This window comes from Puma concolor, chromosome C1, assembly GCF_028749965.1.
Source record: "Puma concolor isolate L17-30 chromosome C1, mPumCon1.1.hap2, whole genome shotgun sequence".
In the NCBI taxonomy this organism is placed as follows: domain Eukaryota; kingdom Metazoa; phylum Chordata; class Mammalia; order Carnivora; family Felidae; genus Puma; species Puma concolor.
Genome location: NC_141674.1, coordinates 21,019,394 through 21,046,370, shown reverse-complemented (window position 1 = coordinate 21,046,370; position 26,977 = coordinate 21,019,394). Strand labels below are relative to the sequence as shown.

At 45.8% G+C, this 26,977-nt stretch overlaps 2 protein-coding genes across 4 annotated transcripts in view; one reads left to right on the top strand and one right to left on the bottom strand.

Annotated features, from left to right (window-relative positions):
• The window catches only part of EYA3 (EYA transcriptional coactivator and phosphatase 3), a 106,261-nt gene extending 88,196 nt beyond the window's left edge, over nucleotides 1-18,065 (top strand). For all 3 annotated transcript variants that reach the window (XM_086716177.1, XM_025931916.2, XM_025931910.2), the window contains 4 exons: nucleotides 1,202-1,316; nucleotides 2,345-2,466; nucleotides 10,656-10,756; nucleotides 14,394-18,065. In XM_086716177.1, coding sequence (XP_086572303.1) covers nucleotides 1,202-1,316; nucleotides 2,345-2,466; nucleotides 10,656-10,756; nucleotides 14,394-14,474 — 419 coding nt within the window. In that variant the 3' untranslated portion in view covers nucleotides 14,475-18,065. The remainder of the gene's footprint in view (nucleotides 1-1,201; nucleotides 1,317-2,344; nucleotides 2,467-10,655; nucleotides 10,757-14,393) is intronic.
• Nucleotides 18,066-20,647: 2,582 nt separating this feature from the next.
• Nucleotides 20,648-26,917, bottom strand: XKR8 (XK related 8). The gene is made up of 3 exons (XM_086716178.1): nucleotides 26,228-26,917; nucleotides 23,817-24,013; nucleotides 20,648-22,231 (listed from the first exon to the last, which is right to left on the bottom strand). The coding sequence occupies exons 1-3, from the start codon at nucleotides 26,518-26,520 to the stop codon at nucleotides 21,522-21,524; spliced, it is 1,200 nt and encodes a 399-aa protein (XP_086572304.1). The 5' UTR covers nucleotides 26,521-26,917; the 3' UTR covers nucleotides 20,648-21,521.
• Nucleotides 26,918-26,977: the final 60 nt, after the last annotated feature.

Below are 26,977 nucleotides of genomic sequence, written 5' to 3'. Positions count from 1 at the left end.
TTTGACACCTCCGTCTTTTTGCTTTTACTCTCTGCAGACATTAGCCTTTCTTTTGTTAGTTTTCATATACAACCTAAGTATCTGATCCTTTTTTTGCCCAGTGAGTGCCAGGACCTGGTTTTCTGAAGAAAGTGATATGATGCTCTGTGAGAATCCCCTGAGCCTACCCTGGGGAACGTATTAAAACTAATGTCTACCTGTATTTTATAAAATAAGAATTAACAAAAGTGCCACATCATATTATTAGTTATGAGTGTGACATATACACTTATGTGTGGGTCACATACTGGTTTTGTTGTTTTATCAGAGATGTTGAAAGTCCTGTGATTCTACGCTTGCATTGTGAAACCATCAATCTGAAAACATATTATGCACAGTTCTCACAGAAATGCCTTCTATTTTTATGGAATATTTGTAGTAGAGTATAGGATTTCTCTTTCTACCTTCACTATAAGAAAATACAGGGCCAGATTGATTATTTGAATATTGTAATTCAAGTGTCTGATAACATGCTCCCATCAGATCAGTTCTGTTTTGTTCTGTGTTTAATTGTCTGATGTTAAGCACTGTTTTAGTCTCTTCTTATCTGGAGTTGTTTCACAAGTAAGTATGTACAAATAAATGATGTTCATAGAGTTGGTTGTTGAACCTGGAATCTCAGGGCTGTGAAAGCACAGTCCCACGGGAGCAGTGCAAGGCAGTGCAAAGACTTCTGAAACCAAAGCCACTGACCTGCTTTGTGATCTTAGGCAACCTCCTTTTCCTCCCCGGGCTTTGGTTTCTTTAGAGAGATTGGAAATGCTGCAGACGCTCCCAACTATAACCTTCATTTTGCCCCCTTTGATTCTTGATATCACGTCTTAAGCAGTGCTCCTCAAAGGATGGTCCTCTAGTCTGCAAATTATGTTATTGGGTGGTGATAAAAGAGGGAGCTTGTTGCAGAATTTAATCACAGTGTTTCTTTCAGCTGATTTTGTTGTGGTGGTTGCCCCCCACCCCCTAGCAAAACATTCTGATAAAGTCAAAAAGACCTCTTAATTAAGTAGGCTACTCTAGGGTTTTACCAGGAAGAGAAACCTGTTAGCTCGGTAGAATATTTCAGTGACCCACAGTGTTTCTAAATTGAATTTAGAAGTTGCTTCCTCGGTGTCAGCAAGGATATGTTGTCAAATGATAAATGTGTCTGCTTTTATTCTGAAAGGCCTGCTCAGTCCCCAGAGAAAGGAAGCACTGCAGAGACTGAGAGCAGAAATTGAAGTTTTAACAGATTCCTGGTTAGGAACTGCATTAAAGTCCTTACTTCTCATCCAGTCCAGGTATGGTACTTCTTTTAGTTCTCACCCTCTCTAAGAAACACTCTTTACTACCCCAGTCCGTGATAGGCCACTCTCTAACATAGGTTTGGGCTCGTGGTAAGAGGAGTTTAAAGGATGCAGGAAAACATGTAGGGTAGGTAGGAGGTAAGGTCATTCTGCGCTAACAGCACACCTTCGAATTTTAAGAGAATATTTATACATGAAAGCCTTTTTCTTTCTCCTTACTTTTTTCTCACAGAATTAAAGCCTCAGTGACCAATAATCTCCAGCCAGGAGATGGCCCAGTCACATCAAAGAATCCATGTAGGAGACACATCACATATTCTAGGTACAGGACACTCTGAAGAAATGTACCAAAACCCACTTAGGAAGGCAGGATTCAAAAGGAATATATTAAGCAGTTTAGGGATATTTCAGCTTGAAGCTCAGAATGGGAAATAAATACAGTCAAATACAGTCTGCACTAATACCCTGTTGCTCCCTCCCTCAAAGCAGGAATTCCAGATCTACAACTTAGTAGAGCAAACAGTAAAACTGACACTGAAGGGTGGGTATTCCTGAAGGTAAAGTACATGTGAAATTAACATGTATTCTGGAATTGGTGCTGCTATTGTGTAAAAGGCAAAGAGGACTTAAGTCATATCTTATTAAGGGCTGAGTTGCATTCAGATGAAATAGCACTGTGACTATAAGCCTTTTTGCTGGTTTCCTAGCGTGTAGGGTCAGTGACATGGATTGGTGGTTTATTTGCTAACGAGTGCAGTGAGCTAGAATGGTTAGAAGGGAAATGAAGCAAGAATCAAGTTGCTACTCTGTGCCCACTATATATATAGAATCACTGTCCTTTAATATAGGAAATAAATAAACCTGAGATAATTAGACCAGTAACTGAACATGGCCCTGAACAAATATCAGGCCCTTTGAGGTTAGTTTTTAATAATTAGTTCCCAAAGAGAAGGCCCGTTCAAATTCTTGCTCCCAGGTTAGTTTGGTTTCACCTTTTTCTTTTTATTTTTTCTCCCTTCTAGAAAGAATTGTGTGAATGTTCTGATCACTACAACCCAGCTGGTTCCAGCTCTGGCCAAAGTTCTCCTATATGGGCTAGGAGAAATATTTCCTATTGAGAACATCTATAGTGCTACCAAAATTGGTATGGTTTCTATTTTGTTTCTTGTCACTTGCTTTACATAATACTACCTACTTATGATGCACTTAATTCTTTACTAACCCCTTAATTAGGCATTTTAGAGAGAGAGAGAGAGAGAGAGAGAGAGAGATCTGTAACCCTCACAGCAGTCTTCCTAATACTAGTGATGGGCCAGTTCAGGCTTAACAGCTCTGTAAGCTTGCTCAAGCCTTCATAGCTAGTAAGTTGCATAAGCAGGATTCAAATCCAGGTTTGTAGAACTTAAAATTTATCATGTTCTTCCCTTTTATAATAATTGGAAGAACATACAGGTAGCTTAGAAATCTACCTTTTTTTGTGAGAGGGGGAGAGAGCACATGAGTGCATGCTGCCATGGAGGGTAGAAGGGGCAGAGGGAGAGGGAGGGAGGGAGGGAGGGAGGGAGGGAGAGAGAGAGAGAGAGAGAGAGAGAGAGAGAGAGAGAGAGAGAGAATATCTTAAGCAGCCTCCATGCCCAGTGTGGAACCTGATGCAGGGCTCATCTCACTGAGATGATCTGAGCCAAAATCAAGAGTCAGATGCTAAACTGACTGAGGCATCCAGGTGCCCCTACAAATCTCCTTTGCCTCATTCCAAGTTTCTTTTTCTTTTTCACAGAGAGAGTGCTGCGGTAGAGTATAATAGAAAAAGCACTAGATTAAAAATCAAAGGCTAAGCTGCATACTTAAAAATGGTTAAATCTCTCACACCCATTAGGATGGCTGCTGTCAAAAAAAGAAAAATAAGGGAGCCCATGTGGTTCAGTCGGTTGAGTGTCCAACTCTTGATTTTGGCTCAGGTCACGATCTCATGGTTTGTGGGATTGAGCCCCACATTGGGCTCCACTCTGACAGCACAGAGCCTGCTTGGGATTCTCTCTCTCCCTCTCTCCAGTGTCTCTCAAAATAATACACTTTAAAAGAAAAAAGAAAGAAAAGACAAATAAGGGTGCCTGGCTAGCTCAGTCAGTGGAGCACGTAACTCTTGATCTCGGGGTCATGACTTCAAGCCCCACATTGGGCATAGAGTTTACTTAAAAATAAAATTAAAAAGAAAAAGAATAAGAAGTGTTGACAAAGATGTGGGTAAATTGGAACCTTCTGCCCTTTTGGTGGGAACATAAAATGTTGAAACTGCTATGGAAAACCATACAGCAGTTCCTCAAAAAAATTAAAGATAGAACTATCATATGATCAGCAATCCCACTTCTGGGTATATATCCAAAAGGATTGAATGCAGGTTCTCAAAAAAATATTTGCACACCTGTGTTCATAGTAGCCAAGAGATGGAAGCAGCCCAGATGTCCATCAAATGATTGGCTCGACAAGATGTGGTGTACACGTACAGTGGGGTTTTATTCAGTCATAAAAGGGAAGAAACTCTTGTCACATACAGCCACACGTATCAGCCTTGAAGGCACTCTGCTAATGGGGTAAGCCAGTCACAGACAAATACTTCTTAGAGTAGTCAGATTCATAGAAATAGAAAGTAGAATGGTGATGAACAGGGGCTTGGAGGGGAGGGAAATGGGGAATTGGCTGTTTAATGGGTATAGAATTTCAGCTTTGCACCATGAAAATTTCTAGAGATATATGTTGCGCAACAATGTGAGTATACTTTACGCTACTGAAGTGTACATTTAGAAATGGTGAAGATGGCAAATATTCTGTTATGTGTTTCTTACCACAGTTTTTTGAAAAGGAAAAAAATAGTAATAAGGACTAGAATTCAAGTCCTATCTCTCCCAGTTACTAGTTCTTACCTTAGGCAAATAACTTTATCTCCTGAGCCTCAGTTTTCTTATATAAAATGAGAAACTTCCAGATAGGTTGTGAAATCAAATGAGACTATATGAAGGTACTTTTTAACCCCTAAAAATGTATTCAGTACCAAATATGTGAGACAGTGGGTACTCAGTAAACATCTGCTGAATTAATTAATTGGTGCCAGGTTTATACAAGACCAACTTGTTCTATTAAGAAGGCAGCAGAGGGGCACCTGGGTGGCTCAGTGGGTTAAGCGTCTGACTCCGGCTCAGGTCATGATCTCACAGTTTGTGGGTTCGAGCTCCGCATCAGGCTGCGTGCTGACTGCTTGCTCAGAGCCTGGAGCCTGCTTCAGGTTCGGTGTCTCCTTCTCTCTCTGCCCCTCCCCTGCTCGCGCTTTGTCTCACTCTGTTTCTCAAAAATAAATAAATGTAAAAAAATATTTTTTTTAATAAAAAAAAAGGCAGCAGAATTCTCACTCTGCTTCTTGTGTGCTACACACGGTCAGGGAAAGAGGAACATGACAACCCTCTCTTCGCCTGTTCAGACTCTTTCTGCTTACAGTTTCTACTTCCACTTTGTACCATTGTACTTCCTAGAGTTTGAAGCTGATCTGTGGTTATTCATTTTTTTAATCTTCTTCATGCCTACTGATCAGCTTTCTCCATAAAAAGTAGGTCTGATTTTTTTTTTTTTTTTTATATCCCAGGACCTGTGGAGGTTATAAGCCCACCAAACCGTTTTGACATTTATTTTTCTTCCTTCATTCACCAAATATTTCTTGGTCACCTTTATATGCAAGGCATTTTGCTAGGCGTTGGGGATACAGCAGTGATCCAAAAAGACAAAAATCCTTGCCCCTAGTGGGAAGAAATGGTCGGTCAGTAAATAAGTAAGTAAGTAAACTACATATGTCATATGGTCATAAGTACTATGGCTGACAATCAGGAAAAGAAAGTCATGTTTCTTTTTTTTAATTTTTAAAAAATTTTTTTTAATGTTTTATTTATTTTTGAGAGAGAGAGAGACGGAGTATGAGCGGGGGAGGGACAGAGAGAGAGGGAAACACAGAATCAGAAGCAGGCTCCAGGCTCCGAGCTATCAGCACACAGCCCGATGCAGGGCTCGAACCCATGAACCATCAGATCATGACCTGAGCCAAAGTCAGACGCTTAACTGACTGAGCCACCCAGGCGCCCCCAATTTTTTTATTTTTGAGTGAGAGAGCGAGAGCACGCGCAGGGGAGGAGCAGAGAGAGAGAGAGGGAAACACAGAATCCAAAGCAGGTTCCAGGCTCCAGTCAGATGTTCCTGATGGATCAAATAAGGTTGCTTTTAGCTACATGGAGGAAGTCATTAATAATCTTGACGTGCAGTTTGAGCAAAATGATGGGGGTGAAATCCTAATTGGAATGGACTTAAGAGAGAATGGGAAGAGCTGGAGAAGTCAACCATGTGACAACACTTTAGATCAGTTGTAAAGAATAACAAAGAAATGAGGCAGTAATTGGAGAAGTATATGGGTTCAAGAAGATTTTCGAACATAAGAGAAATTCTACCAAGTTGATATGCAGGTGGAAATGATTCACACATGAGGAAGGACAATAGCGATGCCTCCTGTGTGTCAGGTATTGCCAAGGCGCTAGGAATACAGCAGTTACAAAATCCTCTGTACTCGTGGCACTTATCTTCACTTGCTGGTGCTAATTGGGTTATCTATCCATATGAAGAGAAAAGCAGAATTATATTCCTTCTTTATGCTATTTGAAAAAATAAATCCCTGGGGCGCCTGGGTGGCGCAGTCGGTTAAGCGTCCGACTTCAGCCAGGTCACGATCTCGCGGTCCGTGAGTTCGAGCCCCGCGTCGGGCTCTGGGCTGATGGCTCGGAGCCTGGAGCCTGTTTCCGATTCTGTGTCTCCCTCTCTCTCTGCCCCTCCCCCGTTCATGCTCTGTCTCTCTCTGTCCCAAAAATAAATAAACGTTGAAAAAAAAAAAAAAGAAAAAAGAAAAAATAAATCCCAAATGGATTAAAAAAAAAAAAAAAAAAACATGGTAAGCAGAAGTTTAACTTTTAGAAGAAAGTACAGAAGAGTAGAAAAGGATCTCATTTAAAAGACCCCAAAATTAGGGGTGCCTGGGTGGCTCCATGGCTTGAGCACTGACTCTTGGTTTCAGCTCAGTGATGATCTCACAGTTAGTGAGTTCAAGCCCCACATAGGGCTCCATGCTGATGGTGCAGAGCCTGCTTGGGATTCTCTCTCTCTGCCCCTCCCCTGCTCGCTGTCTCTCTCTCTTTCTCTCTCTTTCAAAATAAATAAACTTAAAAAAAATAGACCCCAAAAATAGTTCTAAAAAACAAAAAATTATTGTTTTGATTAGATGAAGCTTTTAATTTTATATCCAGTGAAAGATAGTATAAAGTGACAAAACAAACCAGACTGGGAAAAGATATTTGCAACCCTTTTACTTGTTAATTGGTATACAAAATCTGTAAAGAACTATAAATCATTAAGCAACAAACAACATATTAGAAAAGTGGACAGAAACCTTGGAACAGCCAGTTTGCAGAAAAGGAAAATCAGTTTGCCAGTAAGCAGATGAAGAGTTCCTTAACCTCACCAATTAAGGATATTCAGATTAAAGAAATGCAAATTAAAATCTGATACATTTCCTGTTCATCAGATTGATAGAGACTTAGTCTGACAGTGCCCAATTTTGTCAAGAAAATGGAAACACTCTATCTGTGGGACTGAAAATGGATATAGCCCTTCTTGGAGAACAGTTTGTCAATGTCTTGTAAAGTTGGAGATGTGCATAACCCTGTGATCAAGCAACTCCACTTTTATAATTTTTTTTTAACATTTATTTATTTTTGAGAGAGAGCATGAGTGGGGAAGGGGCAGAGAGAGAAGGAGACACAGAATCTGAAGCAGGTTCCAGGCTCTGAACTGTCAGCACAGAGCCCAATGTGAGGCCTAAACTCACAAACCGTGAGATCACGACTTGAGCCGAAGTTATCATGAGATCATGATCTGAGACGCTTAACCGACTGAGCCACCCACGCACCCCTAAGCAACTCCACTTTTAGATAGATACACTTTAGTACAGGGGTCTGCAGACTCTAACTCATGTGCCAGATTCTGCCCAATGCCTGTTTCTATAAAGTTGTATTGAAACATAGCAGTGTCGGATCATTTCAATAGCTGCTTCACTCTACAGTAGCAGAATTCAGTTGTTACAGCAGAGATCATATGACCTGCAAAGCCTGAACTATTTACTACCTGACTCTATACAGGTAGTTTGCCAACCCCTGCCCTTAAGTAATTCCCACATCCACAAGGAGACATGTGTGAGAATTTTTTTTTTTTGATGCCACATTGTTCATAATAGAAACTAATTAGAGACAGCCTATCTGTGAACCTGTCCATGAAAAGAAAATGGATAAATAGATATATCCAAACAATGGAATGCTATATGGCAGTTAAAAGCGAATGAACTAACCTACATACATCTGCAAGGATTAATATGAAAAACAATGTTCAACACAAAAAACACATTGCAGATAGGTAAGTACAGCATGTATCGTTTATCTAGAGGTCAAAAATGTTCACAGCCATATACCATATATTGTTAATGGATACATATGCAGAAAGGAAGGGTCATCAGGTGGGGATACACAGGAAACTTCAAAAAAAAAATCTAATATCTCATTATTCTTATTTTTTTATCTAAAGCAAAGATAAAGTGTTTAAGATTTGACAAAAGTGGGTTGGTGGAAGGTATACAGGAATTTATTTTATTCTTTTTTGAGTGTGTATGTTGATTTCATTTACAATAGATTAGGGGAAATCCAGCCCCCCTTCATATTTTGCTGTTGCTGCCACTGCTTCACTATGCATTTCATAAGAACCCAGAGCACTCGCTAAAGCCTTTCATACTTGAAAGGTAGATCTTCTGCAGTGCTTTTTATACTGAGTCCTGACACCCATTGAGTGGGAATGATTGTATTCCCTTTGACAGTACATGTGCTTATTTGGTAATTTTTCTCAATCTCATTTCACCCAGAGCTGATTTGCGAAGCTATAGTGGTACCTGGTGCCTTGGTAACCACAGTGAGAGGCTTAAGGCTTTCCTTGACAGAACTGTGAAATGGGGAGCAAGGAGACGAAATATTTGTCTCCTTCCTCTGAAATGATTTCAGAGCTTTGGTTCTGTTAATTGCCACTCTGTTATCTTGGACGTTAACAAGACTTCTCAAAATCATCTCTGAAAATGTCATAAGTGTTTTTGATAGGGGAAGCCCAGAAACCTAATATTCTCCAAAGGCTTGTTTAAAGTCTTGCAGTTGTTTGACATTTGGTAAGCTGAGTGGCCATTGCCCATACCCTCCTGAATGGAAAGCTCATCTCCAGAATTTTTTTGAGAGAGTAAAATGGAGGAGGTATATTTACCAATGGTATTGGGAGTCATTTTTTCATGTAGCTACTTCTTCACTTTGAGCTGTTAATAACTCTCTCCATCTCTTAATCCTTTTAGAGGAGACATTCCTAAATGTATTTCATCCTTGATCATTACATGCCAGAACAATGAAAACATCTCTTGTGTCCTTGTCCTCTAAATAGGAGACATTTCCTTTGTTGGGTCTTGGGAAAAAAGTCTAAAATCTGATTTAAGGTTTTTTTCTGTAGACAGATCATAAAGTAGACTGGGTCTGGCAGTGGTTGGCTTAGGTCATAAGGATGTAATATTTGGAATGGAATTAAGACAGCTCTTTGAACATAATAAAAATTTATTATTAGTGGAAATATTTAATATTTGAATCGGGGCTCAAAACATGGATTATAGTCATCTACTGAATCATTTATGAGATTAATATGCATTTACTCTGCAAACATTGAATTGCCTGATTCGAATGTCCAACATCACAATGCTATTGCAAAGTGTTAGCACTGAAAGGGACCTGAGGGCACCTGAGCCAAGCTTTTTATTACAAGTGGGAGACTGAAGCCCAAAGTGGACTAGTGTTTGGTCCAGGTGACTAGTTCACCTGGTTTGAGGTGCCAGTTGGGCTAGAGATTTCAAAGACTTGCAGTTGCTTAGATGTGCCAAGCAGGACTTCTGAGTAAAGGTGTATAGGTTTTCTTGTCAATTACGATCTAGTCTTCTCCAGTTCATGTATTTATATACGTATTGCAACAGTTTTCCAGCAGATGGCAGTCAAGTGCCTTGAGGAAGAGGCACTTTTTTCTTCCTCACTCAGGAACCTTGGTGCTAAGTCACTGGTCTGGTAAGAAGAAAGGATGAGGTTAATGGAGCAGGATGAAGAAGAAAGCAGAGTTAGGACTTTGCCTAACAGAAACAGGGAAATAAAGTCTAAGATGGTGAAAAGAGCAAGGGAGATAATTGCCTTTTTGTTTACTTATGCAACTAAAGTATCTTTCCTACACCAGTATCATCTGTGCATCTTTCTGGTGTGTTTCACATGGGATTTGAATTTCGATACATTGCCAGTGTCTTTCAACTGTCTGCATGGATTTAAATCACCCTTTCCCAAGGTCAGTTTCAGAGATACACTATCTCAGTTGCTTGCAGTTACAACATATAATAGGATATTCTGGATGTGACAGATTTACTGCCATATCCATTGGCACTCTGGGGCTCTACCCCACTAAAAGACATAAGACTCATGCCTAGGACTGTTTCTGGAAAATGAAGAATGGGAGGAAAATGGCCGTTAGCCCATTTCTTGTTACAAACAAATCAGGACCTTATGCTTCCACTTTTTTTTTTTCCCTATACTAAAACGTTTCCCTCCAAAATCATCCTTTCATCATGGCATAATAGCCAGAACCTAGACTTGGAACCAGGAGTCCAAAGTGTAGCTACTAGCTTGTTTGTGATCTAGAACAAGTTTCTAATCTTTTCAGTCTCATTTTCATCTGTAAATATGAAATGGTAGTTATCTCACTGATTATTTTGAGAATTCATTAAAGGAGTACCCTTGAAAGCTGCTTTGTAAGCTATAAAGTACAGGAGATAGGGAGAAGAGAAGTGGTATCCCAGCTGTCACACTTTTTAGGCTCCTTTGCTTCCCATTTATAAAAATTCCCCACACTAAGATCTTAGGGGCTTTACCCTAAATATGAAGATTAAAATAAGAACCTAGAAAGCACAATACCTAGAAAGCCTGATGTCTTCATTGTTGTCTAAATAGCCCAATTTGCCATTCTTTGGGTAGCGGGCCTGCTGGCTCTCTAGCTGTCACGCTTACTCCCCACCAAACTACCCACATGGGCTGCTACTTGTTCTGTCCAAGCATAGGCAGGTGAACCAGCAGCAGCCCTTCTCTTTGGTGTTGAAAAAAGGTAGGGAGAATGTCCTAATGGGAAATTTCTTTTTCTCATCAGGTAAGGAGAGCTGCTTCGAGAGAATCGTGTCTAGGTTTGGAAAGAAAGTCACGTATGTAGTGATTGGAGATGGGCGAGACGAAGAAATTGCAGCCAAACAGGTAAAGAGAACAGTGCGTGTGGGAATGCATGAAGCAATTAGAAAGATGGTAAAGGTCAGAAATCTTAGCAATCGGCTGTGTCTTTAGTGTTTTCCCTTCTCTTTCTCTCCCGTTTTTCTTCAAAGAGGTTCGTTTGTTTCCCCAAATAGAGCTTTCCCTATAAGTTGTTAGATCCTTCTTATCCCCCTTCTGTTTGCCACTCAAATTTTAAAATCTTTGATCCCTGCTGTAGGGACCCCCATCTTCCATCTTCATCTTAGAGGGCAGTGCCTTCCCAAGACTATGAGACTTCACTACAAAAAGGGGCGCCTGGGTGGCTCAGTCAGCTGAGCATCTGACTCTTGATTTCGGCTCAGGTCACGATCCCAGGGTCATGGGATTGAGCCCCTCTCAGAGGGATTCTCTTTCTCTCTCCCCCTCTCCCTCTGCCCCTCCCTCCCACTCATGCTTGCTCTCTCTCTCTCTCTCTTAAAAAAAAAAAAAAAAAAAGAAAGCAAATCACTCTGACTTTTCCAGGCTTTAGATCTTCAAAAAGCCACTACAATCAAGTAGAAATTTAGATAAAATCCTTTCTGCTTCCAAGCCCAGGAAGGATTCTTCTGACATTAACCTCCTCACTATGCAGGTCCCAACTCCAGGTCACCTCATCTTAATACAGGAAACAGTAGATGAAAGAGTCTTGGCTCTGTAATCTAACAGTAGATTGGTTCAGATCTCATCTGTTTATTTAGCTATGTGACTTTGGACAGTTTACTTATCCTCCTCTGCATTTATTAAATGGATCTGCAGAAGTTCTTTTCCCCTACCCTAGTTTCTTTCCAGCAACTCTGTTTCTTAGACTTGGAGGTGGTAGGTTGCCAACTAGGACCAGCTGTCCTGATTTCTTCACCCAGTTAATGTAAAAACTTCCACTATTAATAAACTGTGTGATTGGTAATCTGGTGGCATGATTACCTCATAATGTTTTCATTTACCATTTTATGTAGCATTTCTTTCTTTTTCTTTTTCTTTTTTTCTCATGTGTTATCTCTGAGGCTTTGATTCTAAAGTACTTGTTGCCCTCTGGGAAAGACACTAGAAACTAGTAGATGGAGGCATCAGTGCTTCTTGGTTTGAAGAAGGGAGTGGGGGAGATAAAGAACAACTTCAGTCATTAGCAGAGTTGGTGCCTCTAAGCTGATGCCTGTAATCATCTACCATTGAGGGGCACCTGGGTGGCTCAGTTGGTTAAGCGCCTGACTCTTGATTTCTGCTCAGGTTATGATCTCACAGTTTGTGAGTCTGAGCCCCATGTCAGGCTCTGCGCTGACAGTGCGGAGCCTGCTTGGGATTCTCTCTACCCCTCCCCTGCAAGCGCGCTCTCTGTCTGTCTCAAAATAAATGAATGAATTTAAAAATAGATAAGTAAACAATTAAAACAAAAAAGAATATTAACTGCAGAAGCCAAAGTGATGTCCAACTGGCTTCTTTAAAAAAAAAAAAAATCATCTATTATTGATATACCCACTGGAAAATGCCTTTAGAGTTCCATCCAGTTCAACCTCTACCCTGTGAGGGACCTTTTCTGCAGCCACTTTGACAGAAGACGTTCTGATTCTTGCTTGAATAAACCCAAGAATGGGGAGTCCGCTTCCTAGGTGTCCTGTTCTACCATGGGGCCACCCAAGCTGTTAGGATGTTCCTCCTTCCACAGAACTAAAACTCATGTCTCTAACTTTCACATCCTGGTCCTAGTCCTGAGCACAGCATAACACGTCTGTTTCCTCTTCTGCATATTAAAAGCCCTTTAAATATTATGTGTGAGCAGCATGCTCGAAAAAACCCTGAGCTGCATGCCAAAATAACTGTTGTAGGACTTCAGCGTTCCAGGTAATTTGCAACCAATTTGAGCAAAACAGTCAGTAGAGCTAATCCCCTTCAGCTTCATAAAACATGGTTTCCAACACTTGGATTTTTCAGATCCCTTCTTTAAAATGTGGCTTCCGGGGCGCCTGGGTGGCGCAGTCGGTTAAGTGTCCGACTTCAGCCAGGTCACGATCTCGCGGTCCGTGAGTTCGAGCCCTGCGTCGGGCTCTGGGCTGATGGCTCGGAGCTTCGAGCCTGTTTCCGATTCTGTGTCTCCCTCTCTCTGACCCTCCCCCATTCATGCTCTGTCTCCCTCTGTCTCAAAAATAAATAAAGGTTAAAAAAAAAATTAAAAAAAAAAAAAATGTGGCTTCCAGGAACAAAAAATTTTTTTTAGTTTAATTTTTTTTTTAATTTGTATCCAAGTTAGCATATAGGGCAACAGTGATTTCAGGAGTAGGTTCCTTAATGCCCCTTCCCCATTTAGCCCCTCCTCCATATTTAGGAGTGTCTTGTTTTGTCCCCCTCCCTGTTTTTATATTGTTTTTGCTTCCCTTCCCTTATGTTCATCTGTTTTGTATCTTAAAGTCCTCATATGAGTGAAGTCATATGATATTTGTCTTCTCTAGTTTTGATTGCTGAGTAATACTCCATTGTGTGTGTGTGTGTGTGTGTGTGTGTGTGTGTATACACACACACACACACACACACACATCTTCTTTATCCATTCATCCATCGATGGACATTTGGGCTCTTTCCATACTTTGGCTATTGTTGATAGTGCTGCTATAAACATGGGGGTGCATGTGCCCCTTTGAAACAGCACACCCGTATCCCTTGGATAAATACCTAGTAGTGCAATTGCTGGGTTGTAGGGTAGTTCTATTTTTAGTTTTTTGAGGAACCTCCATACTGTTTTCCAGAGTGTCTGCACCAGTTTGCATTCCCACCAGTAGTGCAAAAGAGATACTCTTTCTCCACATCCTTGCAAACATCTCTTGTTGCCTGAGCTGTTCATGTTAGCCATTCTGACTGTTTTGAGGTGGTATCTCACTGTGGTTTTGATTTCTATTTCCCTGATGATGAGTGATGTTGAGCATTTTTTCATGTGTCGGTTGGCTATCTGGATGTCTTCTTTGGAGAAGTGTCTATTCATGTCTTTTGCCCATTTCTTCTTCTGGATTATTTGTTTTTTGGGTGTTGACTTTGATAAGTTCTTTATAGATTTTGATAGTAACCCTTTATCTGATATGTCGTTTGCAAATATCTTCTCCCATTTTGTTGGTTGCCTTTTAGTTTTGCTGAATAATTTTTTTTAAGTGGCTTCCAGAACACACAGTATTCTGCACAGGATTCTGACAACATAGTAAATGGGATTATTATTTCTCAGATGTATGTATTCTGCATCTTAGCCGTAAACAAGATATGGGCTTTGTAGCTCTGAAACTTACTAACCATCTATAAAAAAGCAATGTAATATTAATACTGATTTCTTATGTGGGTCATTTTATTTGATCCTAAAGACCCTATGTAGTAGCTAGAATGAGCATATATCATAAATGCACAGTTACCGCTAAAGACCTAATAAAAAATCTCTCACTTTTGTAAAGTGTCCTGTAGTGTACAAAGTCCTTACGCATATGACTCACTTGATCCTTATAATAGCCCTAGAAGGTGGGCAGAAGTAGAGAGGAGTACCAAGTATCTTGGTGAGAGGAATGGGTATATGGATAAATATGAGCTCCCAAAAGAAGTTGGGTTAATCAACTATCAACTGTCCCCTCTCTTCCAGCACAACATGCCTTTCTGGAGAATCACAAACCATGGAGACCTAGTGTCCCTCCACCAGGCTTTGGAGCTTGATTTTCTCTAAGAACTGGAATGAAGACCCTTCCCCATGAGCTCCTTTTCACTCCTGAAGGGAGCTGGAGACTGAAACTGTCTGGGAACTCTCTCTGTCTCTGTCTCTGTCTCTGTGTGTGCGTGTCTCTCTCTCTTTCTCCACGGAACACTGGTGAGAACACAGAACCAACAGCTGCAAGGGATGAAGCTTATTTTTGCTAAGAGTGAGCTGCAGCCCCGTGTTCATCCTCGTGTAGAGGCAGGAGACAGTTGGATTGAGAGAACAATAGACTCACCGCAGCTACAGTGCTTTTAATTCTTCTGGTTTTTGTTTTGTTTGATTTTGTTTCAAAAAATGAAGAAAAGAAAAGGAAATTCTTGGGGCAGAGTTGCGCTCTTAGTTCATGACCAGTTTGAGAACTGCTCTGAACTTGCAGTTAACAGGATAAATGTGGCAGACTTTTGTGACACCATCTCTCGCAGTCTTTGTAATCTCCTTAGCTGTAGAACATATTCCCAGGGAATGTACATGTTATTTTTATAGTTAAGGGTCTGGTCTCTGAAGCAGGTTTTCCCTCCTTTCTTTTTCTAGCAAGAAAGGGGTGTGTAAAGTTTCCTTGGAAAATAGCGATTGAAATATCTAAAATACCTCTCTGTGACAGTAGCACCTCTTTAGCTGCTCCAGTGGTCTGCTCTCTAGGGTGGTTTCCTTCCTGTTCTTCCATCTCCTAGTTTGCTGAACTGTGGGGCACTGGACACTGATTAACTTTAGACTTTGGTGTTTCCCATCCTAGAAGCCTTAGTCGCTTTTCCAATCCCTGTCCCCCTTTAACCAAATGGCACAACCCTAGAAGTTCCCCCTCTTAAGACAGTAAATTCTAAGCCTTCAGCTTGCCTCTATCCAAAGGCTGTGTCCCAGTGGGCTTACCTCCAAACTGGAGGAAAAGGACTAAGGCTTCGTATGAATTTCTGCTGCTTTGGCTCTTGGAACAAGAAGATTCCATCTTTTCCTCCTGCAGAGAAGCACCCTTCCCCAACAGATGCTCACCCCTACAGCCTTCTCTTCCTTCTTAGTCATCAGTACTAGATTCTTGCCCCTTTCCTGCCTTCTGTACCTCACATCCACCTCCATGCAGCTCTGGCCAATCCTTCGGCTTTGGACCCAAGAAGTTAAATCAAGTCTAAGAATAGACTCCTAACTACATTTGACTTCCTTTGAAGCCCTTAAGCCAAGAAAGGTATTCTGGGCATATATTTACCCAGATCTCTCCCTGCTTCTCAAATCCCATTATAAAATGGGAAAACAGAAGGCCAGAAAGACTTTCCTGATTTAAATGAGGGTGCTGGAGCACCCTCAGGCATTCTATGCCTGAACATTTACTCCTGGGCCAAATGGAGGAACATCTCTCACCCTGACCTCTGGGAAGATCGGTGGGTGCCGGACAACTAATCCCAGCCTTACAGCCCAGCTGTGTTTGTGGGTGCTTCATCCCTCCAAGACCAACCAGGGCATCTGCTCAGGCACGATCAACTCCCTAGAGCTGAGGAAGTTCAGCGTCTCCCAGGCTGCATGGAGAAAGGTAATCATCTAAGCACCTCAGGTATGCAGTCTGGGTCCTCAGTAGGAGGCATCCCTTGACCAACCCCAGCTATAATTGCCTGCCCTCCAAGATACTGCATATCCATTTCCAGAGATGTTGCAGCATAAAGAGGCCAGACTCCTTCCAATGCCAGGCCACCCAAATAGCAGCAGAGAAAGGCTGATATACACATTCCTTCAGAACTGATTGAGAAAGTGCTTCATTACAATTTTAGGGGAACAGTTTTGGGGGAGGAGTTGAAGTCAGTGCTCATGACTCAGCTGCCTCTTTGGCCTTGTCTCCATTGGCAGGTGGGGGAAGAGACGGGGCATGTACTCTGAGGCCAACTTGCCATGGTCTATGTTCAGCATAGCTGTCCAGATGCTGCTCTGCCTTGCTTGATAATTGATCCTAGAAATCTCCATGATGGGTCTTTCTTCCAGGGCCCAAGCTCTCCCCATACTGGCAGTATAACTGTTGGTTTCTTGCACTGGACATAGGCCATCTGGTTGGCACTATACTTCAGGCTCGTGAGGCTGTGGATGTGGGTACCCCCATCGTGCACATAGGTCCACACGCAAACACTTCCCTCTCCCTGCCCCTTGGGAGAAGCTCTTTATCCCTGTAATATGACTTGGACCCCTCTTTCAATGGCATTTCCTCCTCCCCGCCGTGACTGCCCAGCTTCAGTCTTTGCAAAAGGAACTTGAAATTGGCTAAAAGAGGTGAGGAAGCTCTGTTGAGCAGAACAACCTCTGCATTTTTCTGGTTATTGCTGCCCTCCTTATAAGGCAGACAGAAGGTGGGAGCTTCCTGATTCCTCTTTGCCAAAGTGAGTTGTCCAGAGAATGCAGTGTTCTTCTTTTACCCTGTGTTTTCTTCCTCCCCAGCACAAAGATCTGGAAAGGAGAGTAAGTGGGTAGCACCAAGAGCTCTTGGAAGCTGAGGGCCAAAGGATACAGTGGGTCATTTCTTCAAGAGGGAAGCCTCTTTATGTGAAAGTGTCCCCAGGAAATTAGCCACGTGATGAGTCTGTCCCCCAGCTGGGCACTGTGGGTTCTATAAGATGGGTCTGCACATTTCACGGTGAGGACTGTCTCTAGTACGGGATCTGAAGTTGTCAGATGTGTCCTGGGTTTAAGAGGTGGCTTGACTTTCGAATGTAAAACTGACTGTGCCTTAGCATCACTCTGTCCCAATGCCCCTGGGGCGGCTGCTGGTGTCCAGGAGAATAGATGCCTGTTCCAGATTTAGATGCCTATTTGGGCTTTTATTCGGTTTGGGGTGTTCCTGTCTTCTGCAAGTTGGGGGTGGGGGGCAAAGCTAGTGTCCCAGGAGACTTGTGCCACAGCTTGTTCGCAGTTTACACAAACTCACCTTTAAAGCTCCAGGTAGAACCTGATTGGCAAACTCTAGCTGCAGCATGTGGAGCACCAAGATGTTCACTGCTTTGAATGGGTGTCAGTGCCACTGAACCATGGGGGAGAGGAGTATAGAGGCAGAGCCACATTCTTCCCCTTCCTGGTCTAAGCCAACGGTGGTGAGTTTGGGTCTTCCTCTCCTAACTCCTGTAGAAGGGGGGCAGTTAGGGGCCTTCTTGAGGAGGCTTCTACTTCTTACCACTAAATTGGTTTCCGTTTTCATCCAAAAGTTGGAACTCTCCAGATGTTCACACTTACAAAGAAGCCAAATCTGAATTCTGGGATTCTAAAATATCTTAAACTATGAGGGAAAATCTAGTTCTGTCCCATCCCTGATTAGCAGGCCCTCTGTCCCTTCCTCTCTGAGTCAGCTCCAACAAGCAAGGCTCCTTGGCTAGTTCCTGATGCACTGACAGGAGCCATCTCATTAAGGATAACTTCTATTCAAAACATGACCCTCTGGACTTCTGATGCCTCACTTAGCAGAAGAAGGCATTGAGTGGATTGGATATATTTATGTGACTGCGGGCATTCGTGGCTGTGTAGAGTCCTTGACCATAATGTTATATGTAATGGGAACTATCTTATAAACTTGAAAGAATAAAGTTTTTATTTTCTATACAGTTTGCTCCTGTGTCTTTTCTGAGTAGGATCAGCCCAGTTGCCCAGCAAAGTAGGCTCTAAATAGGCCTTCATTAGAAGAAAATCTGAAGAGCTCGTTAGAATGATGGCACCCTTTCAATAATTCAGTCATTAATTTCATCAAAAAAGTAAAACAAAAAAACAAAAAAATTTTGGTATAAATAAATGTACATGGGGGAAATAACAGAAATATTTTAAAATAACTTGCAATGGAAAGTTTATTTCTTAATTGTTTCTAAAATCTATTGCTTTTTAAAGTTTAGGACTGGAATGATCAGAGCTTTCATTTGCTGTCAAATGTGCTAAAACTTAAAGAGAAATCAATACCTTGCTGTGATGAGCTGAAAATGCAAAAGCAATAAAACTGACAAACTGGTACCAAACCTTGCTTGATTTGGCCTGATTTCATGTCACATCAACTATTTTTTCTCATTTCATTTCTTCAGATTCGAGTCTGACTGTCCCTCACTGGTTTGGAAAACAGTTGAGAATCTATTTGCCTTTTATTCCAGTGAAGGAGGCCAGAATTTGGGTATAGCTTCCAAGTACCACACATGTCAGACTGTAAGATGTATTTTTTCCCAGATCAATTCCCCCTTAGAAAAGGGCATTGCCTTGGGGCCCTGGGTGGCTCAGTCAGTTAAGCGTCCCAACTGGATTTCAGCTTAAGTCATGATCTCACAGTCATGAGATCAGGCCCCGGGTTGAGCTCTGCACTGGGCGTGGAGCCTACTTGGGATTCTCTCTCTCTGCCCCTCACATGGGCTCTCTGTCTCTACCAAAAAAAAAAAAAAAAAATCTTAATAGGAATCTTGAAATTTCTAATTGTAAATAATGTCACTGTCATCTTTTTAAAACTGTAAACTATAGGGGCGCCTGGCTGGCTCAGTTGGTTAAGTGTCCGACTTCGGCTCAGGTCATGATCTCACGGTCTGTGGGTTCGAGCCCCGCATATCGGGCTCTGTGCTGACAGCTCAGAGCCTGGAGCCTGTTTCAGATTCTATGTCTCCCTCTTCCTCTGACCCTCCCCTGTTCATGCTCTCTCTCTGTCTCAAAAATAAATAAATGTTAAAAAAAAAACAAAAAACTGTAAACTATATACAAATGAAGAAGTGACTGCTTCGTTCCACAGGTTTTAGGTAGTACACTATGTTGTTTCAATTTAATTACATATTACCATCATTTGATAATTTCATTCAGTGATTATAGATTTAGCCAAAACGGTAAAAACACATTTTTTGGATTTTTCTCAGGGGAAAGTGGGGAATTGCCTAAAACACTGTCTTCTCTTTGAGTATATATGGCCTCTCCCCTGAACCCAATCTCCATGTATGACAGGAAGAAGCATGGAAAAGTAAATAGCACAATATTTGTGTTAGTGAAACCATTAGGAAATGTCGGAGACTAGTTTGGGCGTTAAGCCCACCCACTGCGGTCTCAACCCTTGATATTCCCAGTGAGTTGAAAAAAATCACAGTGATTTTACTTATGGATGTGTTTCTGTGTATTTAAATGTAGTCAAAAGAATGGTCATTTTTCTGAGGCTGTTAATATCCTATCCTGAGATGATGAAAATATTGGTTGGTAGTTTTTACTGCCTTCTGTTAAAATTAAGTTGGTAGCCATGTGGGCCATTTTACGGATCCGTGAAATTCAAATCTGGGAATCGCTGGGCGGATTGATCCTAGAGATCCTTTCAGCCTTACCTTTCTATGTATGTCAGGAAGCAGGGCCTCCCCGCGCCCTCCCCCCGCCCCAACCATTATCTCCGGCATCCTTGGCTCTAGGCCAGTGTAGCCGCACAAGCCTCCCCCACCAGTCGCTGCTGATTTGGTCTCTGGGATACAGTGCACCTGTGTGGTTCTGACCCTCATCTCCTTCAGGGCTGAATCCATTTCTCAGGGACGCATCCCCTGGCCATTATATAAAATTCTAACTCCCACCCACAGCATGCATTCACCTCTCCCTGTGCCCTTTCCTTCTTTTACACTCTCTCATACAGTTTTATTTATCCTGTTTATTGTGTCTGCACTAAAATGAATAATAGAACTGAGACGATCCTGGGTCCCCTCAAGGGGATGACTGCACCTTTTCTTCTCGCCAGTGCCCTTTTCCTTTGTTTCCCCAAACCCCAAACCTTCCAGAGCAACTAAAGTTGCACTTCCCTGGCATCACTGACCACCCACATCCCCTAAGCTGCCTCTTCACTGACCTGCTCCCTGAGCCCCCAGCAAAAAGACCTTTCTTCACCCAGGCTCAGGTACTCACTTCCTGATACTAAAGGCGTTTGTGGCTACTCCTGCCAGCCTAGCAGCACAGCAGGTTAACAGCACACGCTAGCGTCGCTCCAGATCTGGGTTCTGATGCCCACCTGGCGACCATCAACCCGCAGTGGCTTACCATCTCCGAAACTTGGAGAACAAGCTTGAGAAGTCCAGCCTGTGCCAGCTGTCTTCTCTGGTCCCAGGACCTTTATCGATTTTAAGGGGTGAACTTCATGTCCCTGGCCCTTCTTTCCAGGTGGCTTTGAACTCTAGATTTAGTTCAGTGACACGACCAGGTTGGAGGGTTCCATGAGGTTTTAATAATACTGTAATAATACTGTTTAATAATACTGAACAAAAACAACACACACGTGTCCACTTGCAGAGACACATATGCGCACACACCTCTTCCTCTCCACATCAACTCTGAGGTAGAAAGTGTACTGCCTAAAGTATAAGAAACATTCTGGGCTGAGCCCTGGCCCAGACCACAGATTCAGAAGCACTTGGTTGAAAGGTGGCCCCTAGAGAGCAGGACCAGAGTCGGGGCCAGCGGCACAGAGCTCTTGGGAAGGTTGACAGGGGCCACTAGTTGGACATCCCCGGCTTCCACCGTGACAGCTTACTCAGGAGTAGCTGGAGAGGGTAAGAGATGAAGCTCGGGTGGCAGCTGATCCTGCTCAGGTCCCAAGGATAGAATGTTCCTGGCACAGAAATTGCTCCCAGTAAACATTTGTTGAATGAACTGAATGACGGGTGGGGCAGGGAGGAAGAATTCTGGAGAACACATCCTGCAGGTCCTGGACCTTCTAGCCCAGGACACGGAAACCAAGGGGTAGGACAGCACCTCTACCAATTTTAGAGGTGGCCAGGGAGGTGAAAATGCCAGCACTAGGAACTTTGGGGCACCAGCTATACTGGTTGGCAGGGGAAGGGGGGGGGTCTCTTCTTTCCTCCCAAAGTGCCTTGTACATAACTAGGGCCCTTGATCCTCCAGGGCCCAGCCTTTCTCATCTCGTTCTTGTCCTTGAAATCAGGCCTCTGCCTTATTCAGCTCTGGTCTCCGGTGCCCGGCACATCAGGCATTAAGTGCTTCTTGAGTGAATCAAGAGTGAATCGGTTCCACCAACTGATGCCATCTGTTCTGTCCCCTGCTGGGTCTGACCCTGCCTCAAAGGACCCCGTTCACCTCTCCCTTCTGTGGCAAAGCAGCCTCATCCCTAACCCTGGGGAAAAAGGTCTGAGCCAACTGGGCCATGCGCCTGTTCTGAGGCAGCCGACGCCACTCGAGGGAGCCGAGGCCTCGGGTCCCATCCACGCGGTCAGGCTCCCAGCGGCAGCTAGGGTGCAGCCAGCGGTAGTAGACAAGCCGCAGAGCCAGGCCCAGGAGGACGCAGACGCCGCCCACAGGCAGCAACGTCTGCAGTGGGATCCCACTGGGCAGCCAGGCGATGTGAGTCAGCCAAGTGACCGCCATGAGAACACTGTCACTCAGGAGGAACACCAGGTGGATGGCGGCGCGGCCTCGGGTACGGCCCTCGGCCACGTTGAACCAGGAGAAATAAAGAATGGTGGCCACGGTTGCCCGGTACAGCCACTCGGAGCAGGAATCTGGCATGAAGTCCGTGCCCTGAAGCCAGACCCAGAAGAGCAGCACCAGCCACAGGCCCAAGAAGTGCAGAGCCACATAGTGGGGGAAGAGAGCTGAGAAGAGGGCCACGACGAAGACTCGGGGCCACAGCAGCAGCAGGTTCCACAGGAAGTAGACCACAGAGGAGCCTGGCCCCAGGGGCGGCTTGGAGGGGAGGCAGGTGCGCAAGGCCCGGTGGTAGTCAAGCAGAGCCCACGAGATACCCACGAAGGATGTGCAGATGCCGACCCCTACAGAGAGCAAGTGGAAACAGGTGAGCCCTGTGGGCAGCCTTCCTGGCGCTCCCTAGAGGTCACAGCCCCCCAGAGGTGGGTGTGGCAGCCCCTGATAGCTGAAGGGAAACTACACCTGGAAAACATCCATTCAGGCAACCAAACACCGAGCTGGGGTTCAAATATGGAGTCTGCCCTGCACCACAAAGCTTTACTTTTCAGGTACTACCATGGTGATATTCTTCACGGATGAAGGGGGTGTGACTTACCCTCATCTGCACCCTGTCACCCAGCATCCAGGACCCCGGGCCCTGGCCACACCCTGAGCATCTTCTGGGGCCCTGTAACCCCTTCCTTTCCCGGAAGAGCCCAAGGCTTTCTTGGGACTGAAAATCAGCAATCCCAGTTCCCCTTCTGTGGTCCCAGAAATGGAAGCAGGAAATCCCAGGGTTTCCTGCGTGAAGCCGCACTCCGGGCCAGGAGGGATGTCTCTGCCACACAGATAGGATGTCTCAGCTCAGGCTGGGCCTTCGTCTTGCTTGATTTCTCGACACTCCAAGGTTACGGTGGAGATTCTATCCCACCTCCTGGTCGCCCACCCTGGACTAGAAGCACTGGACCTCCAGGGAGGGATAGAGGCAGCGCTGGAATGTCTCTAGAATGCTTCCTCCCCTGCCCTTTCCCACGGTGGTCAGTCAACAGGTGTTTACTGGGAAACTGTTATGGACTAGGAAGCCCGCCCCCACCCTGGAAGCAGATCTGTGGCCCACGTCCCTTTCAAACTACCTGGCTGATATCCTTCCAGTTTGCCCAGCACACCGCATTCTCTGACCTGGACAAGCTTAGCCCACAATGTTAGGTAGACCAGGAGCACGTGCCCTGCGAGTTCCAGCCTGAATGGCCCCTGAGGACACTTATCCTGACCCTACTCCACCCCACCCCGCTCTTACAGGTTACCGGTGACCTGTAACATCTCAGCCACTTCTGTCTGGAGTCTTAGCACACGGTAATTATCAATCTCCTTGTCTCCGAGCTCCTTGAGGGGACGAAACATTCTGCTCCGCTGGGACCCCTGGAGCCCAGTACCTGGCACATAATAGCAGCTACATAAATGTTCACTAAATAAAGTTAGGGAAAGCTGTGTCTTCCCTCACTCCCTGCCTCCCATGCACATAGAGTGTAGACTGGCTCCATGTAGCCCTGATCCTAGACACCCACATCCCTCAAACGGACAAAAATACGTGCCCAGTGGATGCTATGTGCCCCGGGCAGATTACTTCACCTTTCTGCACCTCTTCCCTCTCAGGTAAAATGGAGAGAAACGTAGCACAACCTGTAGGGCTGCTGTGCGTGGGAGTAATGCCGACCATACAGCACTTTACAGGGGGCCCGGCTGATAGCTGGCCCTCGATCGTCATGGCCGCTGTTACTGTCATTCATCCTGACTCAGAAGGCTAAAGGGTTGAACGCAGACCTGCCGGGCTAAAGGGTATTCTCCTGTTTTCTAAGCAGCTTTTATAAAAGAGTGAAAACACTCCTGACATTTGTCGGAAGCTTTCCCAAGCCATGAAAAGGGGGGCTGGCCACTGGCCCCATCACTCACACTGGTAGGACTCGGCCCGGCCGCTCTGCAACACAATGGCCAGCACCAGCGTGAGCTGTGGAGTCGTCTCCAAGAAGGTCTCAAAGAGCCGCAGCATGCTGATGTCCAGAGTCAGGAAGTCGGCATAAGCCAGGTCAAAGTCAGAGGGCGCCTCCTGCTGCCACACCAGCAGCCCCTGCTGCAGCCCCTGCACGCACCTAGGCAGCACATACGGATGCCCCAAGGGGCCAGGTTAGTGTCCTGCGATGTTCCACCTTCCCTCCCCCGCTGGGTAGATGCGGACGGGCTCTGATCCTAGTCTGTCACTTACATGCCGTGGGGCCTTGGGCACCAGTGACTTAACCTCACTGAACTTGTTTCCCATCGTAAAGTGGGGATCAATACAACTACCGCCGCTCCAGCTGGCCAGCACGTCCCAAGGTCATCACAAACCTTGTCCCATGTACTCCTTACAACATCCCCATTTGACAGATAGGGAAACAGGACGAAAGCGCTAATAAATGGTGGAAACAGGATTTGAACCCAAAGCTGTCTGAATTTCAAAGGCATACTATGAAATTGCCTCAGGTGATAGTTCTCAAATGTTAGCAAGCATAAGAATTTCTTAGGATCCTGTGGGGAAGGGGGGGCCACTGAGAGCTTCTGAGCCCGGGCAAGATAGGTCAGACTGTGCTATGGAAAGATCACCCTGGCTGTGGAGATGTGGGAGGGATGGAGGGGTTAGAATGGAAGCACAGATCCATTTAAGAGGACTGCCCAGAGTGATGGGCATGGAGTCCAAGGCAGAGTTAAAAGCGAGCCCAGAGGCTGGAGAGATAGGCATGGGTGACCGACCCATTGGCATGAGGGAGGTAGTGGAAGGTGCCCCAAGATCTCCCCCACCCAGAACTGACCTCGGTTGTCCACTGGGAGGTGAGCCCATTCACTCACTGTGAATTCATTCATCAGACATTTACTGTCACTTTTCCTGGACAGACTTGACAATACACTAAGGGAGCAGGGGGGCAGGCCCAGGTTGGGGCTCTCCCTCAGCAGGAGCCTCTGCCTCTGGTCCCCAAGGGCCCCGCCTCAGTCTAGTCACAGACAGGTAGAGACCCCATTTTCAAAACCAAAGTTCAGTATAGTCCGTCTGCCTCGTGCTCAGCAGAAACAGAAGGGAAGACACATGATACAGTTATGGATTCAGGGCTCACTGAGGCCCACTGGGACGGGGTAGCTGCACCCCTTCATGCCCGGCTGGCACGTAACTGATGCCTGTGCAGTCCCTCAGGCAAAACTCCAAGATTCCAAGCTCCTCTTGTCCACCCCCGGAGACTCAACGCAGCTTCGTCAGAGCAAGATGTGGAGAGCATCTGTGAAATGGATTCGAGAGCAGATCCCGCCTCCAGCCACCTCATCCCTACCCAGATCACATCACGTCCTGACTTCATCACACGGCTCTGATCCCTTGGTTTCAGTTTCCTCAACTGGAGGGGGCCCTGCCAGTGCTGAAAAGGAGTACAGTCCACACAGATTTGCTGGGCCCCAGCCTGTGCCCGGCCCTGGCTGGCTCAAGGGGCATGGATGAGTCAGACCCCATCTCTGCCCTCTTGCCGGCGCTGGGGGTGCGGGGGTGGGGCAGGGAGAACAAAAGTGGGAAAGAAGGGCTGAGAGAACGGGGCTCTGCTCTGGGGGGTCCCGGCTGCTGAAGCTCCCCAGGGACCCAAGTAATCAAGCTGGCTGACATTTGTCGAATGCTTACCCTGCATCAAAGCAACTTACAGGTCTTAGTTCGTTTAATCCCTCCCAAACTGAGGCAGGCACTATAACCATCCCCACTGGAACAAAGAGTAAACTGGGACCCAGAGGGCTCAAGTGAGTCGCCCAAGGCCCCATCCACAGCCAAAAGGAACACCTGGGTCTGCCATTACCCTAGATTCTGCCAAGACCCCCGGCACCATGCTAGTCACGTTCCCACTCTTGCCTTCGCTCCTCACAATAGCCCCCCCGCCCCCGCCCCTGCCAGAGATGTCTCTCGATTACTGCCGCCTTTTAACACAGGAGGAAACCGAGGCTCAGAGAACGGCAGGAATGACGCCACAGATGGTAGATTAGCTAGGACTGGATCCCAGAGAGGTCGGGCTCCAAATCATGTGCCTCCTTTTCTTCTCTGGGCTTCAGTTTCTTCCCCCGTGCCAGAGGGTAGGACTAGCTGGGCTCTGACGGCTGTCAACGGGTGTTCTCTTTCTTTAGGGGCGGGGAGCTCACCTGTAGGCAGAGGTGCCCACAAGGGCTTGGCTTCCCCCCCGGGTCCCCATCCTCTCCTTCCCAGCCCCTCCCCGGTGTCCGTGCTCTCCCCTGTGCTACCAGCCCAGCTGCAGGTGCCGCTGGGCTCCGTCCCTCTTCCCTCCCCCCGAGGGCGGGGCGCTCACCTGTACAGGTAGCCCAGCTGCAAGAGATGCAGCAGTGCCAGGCAGCGGCCTGGGGGCTGGGACGCGTGCAAGCCGACGGGGTCGGCGCGCAACCAGACCCAGCTGAAGAGCTGCAGCGCCACAGACGCGAGGCCCAGCAGCGCCAGCACCAGCGCGGCCCACAGGTAGCGGCCGCTGAGCACATACTGGACGGCGGCCCAGAGGTCGGCGCCCAGGTCGACCAGGAAGGCGGCGGTGCCCAAAAAGCCCAGGACCAGGTCCCAAAGGAGCGCGGCGCGGGGCAACCAGGGCATGACCCGCCAGCCTCTCCCCCTCTGGGCTCAGACCCGCCCTCTGAGCCCGGGGTCGCCGCGGCAGGAAGGAGGCGGGCGCAGCTCCAGGGGCCGCCCAGCTCCAGGGCCCGGGCCTTCTGGGCGGGACTTCCCCGTCCCGCCCTGTCCGGGGAGGAGCAAGGCCCCGGGACCCCGCGGTGGGGCGTCCTCCGACCCCACCTGTTTCCGTCTGCGCCCCAGACGGACGCCCGCGGCTGCGTTCCCCCAACCGGCGTAGGGGTACCCGCACCCAGCCCCGCTGGGCCCCGAGGACCGCTAGGACCGGCCCAGGCACACTGCCCTTAACTTAGCTCAGCAAACTTCTGATTGCCTCGTTTTGCAGTTGCAACAGGCGAAAGGAGGCCCGAGATGACAAAAATGGCCGGGAGAGTAGCGCCCGAGCAACAACTGGGATCCCTCGCTTCCGCATAGTTGCAAA